The sequence below is a fragment of the Morchella importuna genome (genome assembly GCF_003444635.1).
Source record: "Morchella importuna strain M04M26 chromosome Unknown Morimp01GS001, whole genome shotgun sequence".
In the NCBI taxonomy this organism is placed as follows: Eukaryota; Fungi; Ascomycota; class Pezizomycetes; order Pezizales; family Morchellaceae; genus Morchella; species Morchella importuna.
The window spans coordinates 2988552-2998562 of NW_025763398.1; the positions used below are offsets into that span (position 1 = coordinate 2988552).

The 10011-nt window shown below is 48.2% G+C and overlaps 2 protein-coding genes across 2 annotated transcripts; one reads left to right on the forward strand and one right to left on the reverse strand.

Moving 5' to 3' along the window:
* Nucleotides 1-636, forward strand: LAJ45_00763 (uncharacterized protein; the record flags this gene model as incomplete). Its single annotated transcript, XM_046110364.1, has 1 exon — nt 1-636. The coding sequence occupies one exon, from the start codon at nt 1-3 to the stop codon at nt 634-636; it is 636 nt and encodes a 211-aa protein (XP_045977057.1).
* Nucleotides 637-4639: 4003 nt separating this feature from the next.
* Nucleotides 4640-5677, reverse strand: LAJ45_00764 (uncharacterized protein; the record flags this gene model as incomplete). The annotated part of the gene is made up of 2 exons (XM_046110365.1): nt 4640-5314; nt 5369-5677. The coding sequence occupies 2 exons, from the start codon at nt 5675-5677 to the stop codon at nt 4640-4642; spliced, it is 984 nt and encodes a 327-aa protein (XP_045977058.1).
* Between the last annotated feature and the right edge of the window lie 4334 nt (nt 5678-10011).

Sequence of the window (10011 nt, forward strand, 5' to 3'; positions counted from 1 at the left end):
ATGCTATACAAGCATGCAGTCGAGGATAGTCTCGGAGTGACAGCACTCATGTGGGCTGCGTCGAAAGGCCACGAACCTCTAATCCGACTGCTCCTAGAAAAAGGAGCGGCTGGGGTTAATGACCGTGACGACGAAGGCCTCACTGCACTTCATCGGGCCGCATCGGAGGGGCATATCGAGATAATCGAGTCTTTCCTTAAGCACTGTGCCGATATACATGCCCGCACGGACGACTTTTCGACGGTCCTCCATTGGGCAGTGACATCAAGGTCAGAAGATGTAGTCAGGTTGATTATTAAGAGCAGTTTTAATGGGAAAGAAATTGATTTCCAAAACTTTGAGGGATCGGTCTATAGTCAACGATATCGGGGTACAGCACTTCACTGGGCAGTGATAGGAGGACACGAGGGTGTGGCCCGGGTATTACTTGAGGAGGGTGCCGATAAAAATCTTAAAGACAATACTGGGAGAATAGCTATTTTTTGGGCCGTGGAGTTCGGATATGGGGGTTTATGCAGGATGTTTCTGATGGACGGGTTTGATTCTAATGTGCGAGATAATTTTGGGTCCACGATATTTGAGCTGGCAGAGTCCGCGGAGAACGATGAGATAGTGAGGCTTCTGAAAGCATACTAGAATTTTATATGCTTGGAATATGGTGTTTTACTCGAGACGTGACTGCACGACAGGCATTGTGGATAGGTTTATTACAATAAAGTTTTCCGCGGGCTGGGGTCAAGTTATGTACCTCATCAGTCACAGATAGTGATAATAGCAGTGTCAATAATTGAAGTTGATTTCGATAGCACCCTTCGTCTGTCGGTTCTGCCCACCGAAATTAAATTTATATAGGAGATCTGTTATTTGGTATAAGAGATAACGAGATCTGTTAGTAAAGCTACATCATATTTGCTTTTTCTTGGGTGGGCAGCATTTTCCGAATAGTGTTTATGAATTTTACTCGTGTGCACACCGGTACCCTCTACTCGCTTGTCTCGCTAGTATCGCCTATCTTAGTGGCAGGGTAAGCAAGCTATCAAAACACTCCAATGGCTGCGCCATGCAATTCCTTTGGGTTAACCGTACGTTTTCAGTTATCAGGAACAGAAGGTGGCTAGCCCCATGGTATTACTAGTGTCTGTTCTTATTTTATTTATCAGTATCAGAAAACTATATTATTATCTACGCGATACGTGCTCTTTGTACTATATCTATTTCTAGAATCAGAAAATATAGTACAATATTCTCTCTGCCTCCCAAGAGAATTGTTGGAACTACGTTTAATCCAAGAGAAGCTGTCAACACAAGCTAGCGTCACGTGAGATCACTCGACCAGTCCACCTCACTCATCTCTTAGGTAACGACAACATCAAAAGGCATACACCATCTCTACCTGCCGACTCTCTCTTCCACTCGTTCCCTTCACATCATACCACTTGCTCCACCAGGCCCCGTCTCAATCTCCCCATCACACAAGGCGCCGAGTCTAGATCTAGATCCTCATCCAAAGCTTGAATTGATTAAGCGCAGCCACCCATACCCGTCTATACCAGTCAGCCCCCTCCCACCTCAACTGCATACAGATGACAGCCAAGGCAGCCTGCAGCTATCGCATTACACCCAAGTACCCTACCGTCGTTACTCAAGATCTGATAATCTGGTCTCGAGGCCAAGTAGTGGTGCAGCGACCCTTCCGCCAATATCTGTATAGGATATAAATCTACATTCTCTCCTGATAATTGAGGCTACAATTTTTATATTTTGCTAATATATTCTCGTGAGGATAGTTCGTGAGCAGACCACACTTCCGGACTACCATGAGCCAGGCTCTACAATTAGCCTTATGAGGGAGGTTAAGGCAAGGCAAAGCCTATTCCTTCTCTGCGGCTGTCTGTGGCTCTGCATAGAACACGAGAATTAAGAACGGCTAGGGACCTTCAAATCCAATTGTCAGCCGGTGAATCTTATGTTCGTATTCGACTTTGTTCCTACGTTCTTTCCTTCCTTTCTACCCTCCCTACACCCCTTCTTACCTGCAACGTCGCCGACCTGGAGCCCACACCATACCTCCGAAGCCGAGGGGATTCCAATTCACCCATATGCATCCATATGCATCCATATGCCCTCGTTGCCGGCCGGCTCCGGGCCCCCTGCTCTATATCGCCTAGAGTTATACGTACAATATATACATTTTATGTATGTATATCAAGCCCTCATTCTCTGTACTAGTAGTCCGAGTGATCCCAGTCTTCTTCCTTGCAACCAATATATATACCATCCTCCAGAGTACTATATACATCGAGCTAAGTCATGTCATAGAAAAGGGTGGTCCCGCAACTAAAATTACACCTGTCAGACCGTTTTCCCCTTCCCTTGTCCAGACCAATCAATTCATTTTGGTTGGGGAGGGAGGAAGGAGATGAGGGCAACACGCGATGGTCGGTCGGCATGTGGGTGACATGGAAAAAATACCATTGTCTTGTGCTTGTGGGACCAGTGCTATTGTATTATGTAGCAGTGTTCTAGTCCGCACCATTCTTTCAGCTGCAGGACCCCGTGCGTTCTTTTGAGGTTAGAGTGGAGGGCGTTCCGAAGCAGAAGCAGATTAATGCCTCTCTGTCCTAGCATGTCAAACCACGACCTCTCCCTCACCCAAACATCCTGAAAATCCAGATCCACCGGTTCCCCCCAGCCGAGAAAAAAATCAAGACAACTCTCCCATGACGAATCTAGAACAATGCCAAAGCACCGAAGCCCCCGTCACCTCCCCCCCCCCCCCCTCTTCCCCCATCGAAACTCGTTCTTTCACACCTCCTCCGATCGAGCACTACCACAACCCATGTCCCTCGCTAGGTAGCTAGTTAGCTAGCTCTCCACGTATTTTGCTCACTAAACTAGAATACATTGCTAGCTACCCATTACCGCGGTGTATCTAGTATCGATGTGGTCCATCCTCGGGGATATTTGGTGTTTTCTGTTTTCTGTTTTCTGCTTTCTGCGTTTGAAAGAGAGCGAGATCCAAGCACACCACCACCTACCTACAGAGTAGAAAGGTAGTCCAGTCCCATCCTATCACAGCTAGCAGCTCCACGTCGCCACGTTTTCCTTCTTTTTCTGCCTTTTGAGCACTCCACCTTGCTTCATGCCATGCAGACCATTGCGGATTGATCTGATCTGCTGTTTCTGCTCACTCACCTCACCCCTCCGGCCCTGTTTTGTGGAGGAGCAACGCAACCGGGGTTTTTCCGTGGCAAGATTGGCCAGAATACAAAAATGGGGGAGGCGGGGCCCGGGGCACGATGTTAATTGGATCGAAGACACAGAGTGGAAAAGTGCACGTGTCAGAAAAAACTCGAGGACGGAGGAGGAGAATATCATAATATGTTCCATATAGTGGAGTTGAGCAAGCAATCCCTTCTTTCACGACCACAGGCCTGTCCTGTCTGTAGATACGACGAGGGGGAGGATCGAGGTAGAGTATCATCTAGCACCAGGGTTACGTTCCATCCAACCTACATCCCACCCTCACGAGATCTTTTTTTGCGGGGAAGCCGAAATTAAGGGCGTAGTCACAAGTGCATTTTTTTGTTTTGTTTTGTGGGTTGTTTCCCGGTCCTGACCCCCCCCCCCCCCCCCTAACCCTCCCGAATCGAATCGAATTGATCCGCGGGCCGTTCCCACGTTTCCTCTGTATGGATGCACTTTATGTATGAACCATTTGATTCTCCCATGATCCAGAATTGTTTTTTGATTTTCTCTCTCTGTCTTCTTTTCCTTTTGGGCTATTGAAACAGCAACAAGAAGGAGGAAGCTATGTAGGAGTATGTAGATAAGGTAGGTATGTAAGGTAGATGAAGCTTTAAGCTTGCTCGCTTTGCTAACGCTGGATGAGAGCGAAAAAAAAAGGAAGGAAAAAAAAAAGCTATAGTCAACAATAATGACAAAAAAGAACAAACTCCAAGATAATAAAACTGACGATGAATGATGATGATGATGCGTTTCATACAGATTCGTTAATATCACAAAAAAAAAAAAAAATGGGAACACGATACCGGAAAAAATGGTGCTCAAAAACAGAGAGGAAACTGTTGGTGGCAGGAAAAAGACGAGAAAGAAAAAAAGAATCCACCGGCCCAAAAATGAAGAGGCTTGAGAAGAAAAAAAGATGTGAAAGTGACAGATAGATACATAACAGAAATGCAAGGGCCATAAAAAAATCAAAAACAAAAAATTCAAATGTCAATGTATCCCTCAGATCCTCTTTCTTCCCTCCCTCCCAATTCACGAGCACGTAGGAAATGAAAGGAAAAAAAAACGATAAGAAAAAACAACTAACATAACATTGAGAGGTGTCCCTTTTTCTCCCTCTCCTTCTTTTCTTGCGTTTCCTTTACGTGTCCCCACTCCCCACCAGAAATTAAGAGATGAAAATTAGCTAGCTGGATCCTTTGTTTCGATTTTTCGATATCTGAAGGTTTTTGGCGGTATGTATATAGGGGTGGAGTGGGGAGGAGGGGGGATTGAGTCTGTCGTTGAAAATATGAATAATAAAAGCTTTTCCCAGCCAACGTAGTAGTGGTGATAGAAGGGGAATCTGTCTGAAGGTCCAATGGCCCATTGGACTCCGACCACGGGGTCCTTAAGCCATGAAGCCACCAGCACGCCGGATTGGACGTGCTATACGATGCTCTGGCCTCGAATCTACCTTGATTGTTTGTGGCTGGCCCGCATCCTCCATATAAACGTCATCACCCAGACCCTCATCATCGTCCCCCAACCCCTCGTCCGGCTCAATCTTTTCTACTGGCTCCGGCTTCGGTTCCGCTGCCTTTGCAATCTCGGCCTTGATCCTCTCGACCGCGTCCTGCATCCGTCCCACAATGAAATTGACGTGACCCGAGCACGCCTCACCCTTCAACCACAGGAAAGCCGCGTTCTCGCACCCCTTTGCTGCCTTATCTAGGCACGAGTCGATGTACTCCAACACCTCGGCTGCCTTCTTTTCCCGCTCCAGCCGTATCCGCTCCTCCTCGGCCTTCCGCTTCTCCTCCTCCAGTCTCGCCTGCTTCTCCTCGGGTGTCTCCTTCTTCTTTTCTGACTCGCCATCCTCCTCATCCGACTCGTCACTGTAGCCATAGTCGGTTATGGGCAGTGACATCATCTTCTTCCGCCGTATGCCCATCATCTCCTTCCTCAACTGCCCGCGCTTCGCGTTGAGCGTTGTCCAGCAGTCGAACAGCGCCTTCTGCGCCTCGCCGTCATAGTAGATCTGGGGACCGTTGATGGCCGAGAACTTTGCCTTTGGAGGCGTGGGCTTTGCGTTCATCTTAGACATCTGCTTTGGTGGTGGGGGGCATTCCTGCGGTACCTCGGTTTCCTTCCTCTGCTGCAGCTTCTCCTTCTCCTCGGCCGCGGCAGCCGCCGCGGCTGCGGCTGCGGGTGTTTGCCTTAGAGGGTGTGGCCCAACGACGGTGGTGACGGCTTGTGATCCTTCCGCGGCTGGTGTCACTTTGGCACATGGTTTCACGGGTTCATCCTCGCATATTGAGAGTGATGGGGCGCGTTTTCGTGATGGTTGGGGTGTGAACGTCTCGGGATATCGTGCGGACAGTACTTTTAGTCGTGCTGACCAGTCTGGGAGGGCGACCAGGAGCTCATTGAATACTGGGTTTTCCATTTAGGCTGTTGTGTGTATATAGAGAAGAAGAAAATTTGTGAGTGGTTGAAGTTTTTTCTTCTTGTTGAGTCGAGTGCGTCTCTAAGAGACTATCAATTGGCGTTGGCTTATTGGTATAATCTCTCCTTCTGTTGTGAGACGGTGGTGCTACAGAGGCTGTCACAAGAGGCGAGATGTCAGGACTAACATGGCTAATAATTGTGGAGAGAGAGAAGAAATAGGTTAAGAGGGATGGTGGTTGGGTGGTTGGGAGGTGGGATAGTAGAGGCGTGTATTGCTCTCTCCTTCTCTTGGTGACCGAGAAAGCGGTGAATGGAAGGGACGGGAGAAAGAAATAGGGAATAGAGAGCGAGCAAGGGCGTCGCTGTGGCAACAACAGTCTATAGCGATAGAAATAAGAAAGGAAAAAGGAAAAGGCAAAAAAAAAAAAAACTACATTTATGGAAGGGCAGGAAGGGGCCGAAGGGAGAGGGGGGTGTGTGAGCAGTCAAGGAAGGGGACCGGGCGTGAATTCGGATCATTTCTCTTCCTTCGCTCTCAACCCCCCCATCTCCCTTCAACATACAGGTACAGCGGGTAGGCAGGCTACATGAGGTAAAATAAAACGCTGTGAGTGGCATCTTCGCGCGGTGAAGCAAGAAGCAACTGCAACTGTAGGCAATCAAGCAAGCAACCAACAGCTGGAGGTATAATATGTGGAGTAGTATGCAGCAGACAAACGGGCAGGCCAGACAAATGGGAAATCTCGAATGGAAACGAACGAATAGACCTCTCTCTTCTCTTCTCTCGATCGCCCGGGAGGTAGGAGGGTAAACTTGCCTTCTTAGATAACTAGCACAGGGCCCTGTTGGTAGTTCCCTCTAGTGTATTCGCCGGTGGTCGTAGTAGTGTAGTAGAGTTGTAGTAGTAGTGGTAGTAGCGGTTGACTAGCTGTTGCTTGACTCGTCTGGTATTGGCGCAATTGCGACCGGACGTTTGTCGTCAAACTGAAATCGAGGTGAATCGTAGTGGTCGCTGTTCCAAAAAGACCCAACACAAAGGGCAGTAAAGTTGAAACCCTTTCTTCCTTCCTCTGCTGCTGCTTCTTCTTTTTCTTATGCCCTGTCTGCCGCGCGCGACAACAACAAACAACACAATATATATATATATATAATATTAAAAAAATCTAAAGAAAAAAAAGATTTTTTTTATTCCTTCACAACGAAATAAAAAAAATGCCAAAAAAACACCGGTTAAAAAATATCGGGGGGGGGTGGTCGTTGGTTTAACTTTTCTTTCTTCCTTTCTTTCTTTCTTTCTTTTCCTTTTCGTACCGGTTCGTGGTGCTCGTGAAGAGGAGGATGGATTGAGAGGGGGGGGGGGAGGGAAGAGAGGAGAGAGGAAGGGAGGGAGGGGGGCGGGAGGGCGGAAGCGTGTATATGTGGTGTCTGGTGGTGGTGGTGGGCGGGTAGGAAGCAAGAGTGGAGAGAAAGAGGCGTTTAGAAGGGGGAGAAGGGAAGGGAGGGGGGGTGTGAAGAGGCAGGTAGGGCAAAGGGAACGATGAGCTCGCAGAAGCAGCAGCAGTAGCAGCAGCAGCTCAGGAACCACGAAAAAAAAGGCACCCGCACCACCCTAACTGAAATTGAAAAATAGACGAGGGAGGGGGAGAGCGAGGGCAGTCAAGGCAAGCAAGCGAACAGCGCCTTCAGTCAAAAGAGTTAAGCTAACTAGCAAGCAAGCAAGCAAGCACACACTAACTAACGGGCCGTGAAGGGAAGCAGCAAGGGAGCGAGGGGATGGGTGTGGGTTAGGTACTGTAGAGTACGGTACTCTACTCTACTCTAGGTACCTTGTAGAGTGCGTTAGTGAAGTTAGTGTGAGGGGAGAAGGTACATGTATGAAGCAGGTAGGTCTGGTCTTCTTCTTCTTCCTCTTCCCTCGTCCTCCTACTCTCCTCCTTCCTCACATACCTCCGACTCCGTTCGTAACTTAACTTTGTGCCTGCTGGTCTATAAGGTAAGATGATACTCTGCTCACCTGGTACATAACACATACTTACACATACACATTACACCTACATACCCCCCGGTCCATATGCAGCAGTATCCGCGTCTAATCTGCCACAATCATGCCTCGAAATACCTAGACGGGACTTTCCACCCCTTCCCCATTCCATCTCTGCACACCCCCCCCCCCTTCCTCAATAAAATATCGAAATCGAAAAGTTAGAGGGAAAAAAACAGTTCTTGATTTTTCAATTAATTCCCGCTCCCGCCCTAGGTAACGAACTAAACTATTCGTCACCCCCTCCCCCTTCGCTCCTGCTCTTCCCTAGCTCCTCTCGGTCGGTTCGGCTCGGCTCCTCTACCGCGCTTAACCCTCACTCTCTCTCCTCTCAAAGCCCTAACCGCCCATGCGTCCACCAGTGCCAGTGTCACCACTACCAACTTTCTGTCCCACAACCACAACCACCACCGCCCTTTTTGCCCGCTCTTCTGTCACACCACATATAATGAAACGAAACGGACGTTTTGCTGCCCTTTCTCACACTTTGATCTCTCGCCCCTCTCCCTACCAGAAAGAGAAAAAAAGGAAAGCCTACATTTGTATGCGCGCTCATCGATCTCTTTGCAAACACCACCACTGCCCGCAGCTTACGGTATGATTGGTGATCCTCCCGGCCTAAACCCCCCTCGCAAGTAGCGGCGAACCTTTAATTCGCCGACCAACGCAATATATACCGCTAGAAGCTAGAAGACCCCGAGCACGAGTAAGTAGACGTTTTTTCTCTTCTTTTCTTTGCGCAATTGCAATTGAAGCCTCCAATTGCACTCGGAGGGTATAAGGTACATACTGTACAGAGGGTGGTAGAGTAAACAACAAATGTCATAAGAGAGAGCTCCACTACTCACTACTCATGTAAATCTCGCTCGCTACCTGCGATTGCGGACTCTCATTACCAGGGAGACACACACACACCCACACACCCACACATCCCCCTCCCTCCCCTTCGCCCCTCATCCCTTTTAGATGATGATGCTGTGTGAAGATCTACCACCAGCTCACTCTTAAACCTCCCCATCCATATATCCCCTGTAAAACCAAAATTAAACCAACCACAATCTATCATACAAGAAATCGGGCAGGCAGATACGCACTCTACTTGCCTTCTCTACGTGACAACAATTGCAAGGAAGGGGGGGGGGAATCCTCCGACAATTAACATAAAAACAGCCCCAACCTCAACCCCAACCCTTCAGCAAGGTAGAGTAATAGCGATCAGCCCTAAAACCAACTTCCTCCAGAGGTAGAGAGGTACATGCTGCTAGCTTCTGTTAGGCATAGCAGAGTTTTTTTTTTTTTTTTTTTCCTTTCTCTTTTTTGCTTTCCCCACTCCCCTCCTCTTCGTGAGCTGGCGAAAAAGAAAATGCGAGTTTCTTTTTTTATTTTTTATTTTTTATTCTTTTTATATAGGGAACCGGGCTTAGGCTTCCTCAATATGAATTAATGAGCCTCTACATACCTTCTTTATCTCATATCTGGCCCCAAGATAGCGAAGGGTCTCGGAGGAGAGCGAAAACTAGAAATTCTCAAAGGAATGTTAATTGTGTTGCGTGATGCTGTCTTTCCAGCGAGTGCACCTTGCACTCTATTCAGAATCATTGAAAAAGTCTATCCACCACACACACCCACCCCCCGACGACCCGGGCGGGCCTCGCGCGTGGTTCGTGGGGTTGCTCCATCCAGGGGTTTCTTCACATCTTCAATGTTTCAATGATCGGAGTACAATAGCATAGGTAGGAGGTAGAGAACAGGACACTGGTTGAGCCGTGCCGCGGCCGCGACGTTGGAGTGTTACCTACGAGATTGAGATTGGGTTTCGGCCGCTAGAGTAGGTAGTGCTCTACGAGTCTACTCACATGCGCATTTCCCTTCCTTATTTCAAAGAGACACTGGAGGTGCTACAGCTACATGTACTCTAGCTACATAGAAAGAAAAATATATTCAAAAAAGCAAATGTCCTTCCCGCCGGTGGTACACCCACAACGGGAACTGTATCGTATCGAATGTGCTCTGAGAGGCGCTAGTAGTTAGAGAAACAGCCATCATGCTACTGTAATCAGCTTTTTCAAAGTGGTTTCTGAAGCAGCATGCACGTATCCGCACCACCCGAAACCGATCTCGAGATGTATCATTTCCATCCATTCCTTCCTCTCATCCATTCGTCCTCGCCGACTACAACGAAGGGGGAAACAAATCCCAAATCCCCAGTCCCAAATTAATATAAATAATTTAATCAACGCCCCCCCAGAACCGGCCTCGCCCCCCTCTCTCCCATGTAACACGTGTCTCTC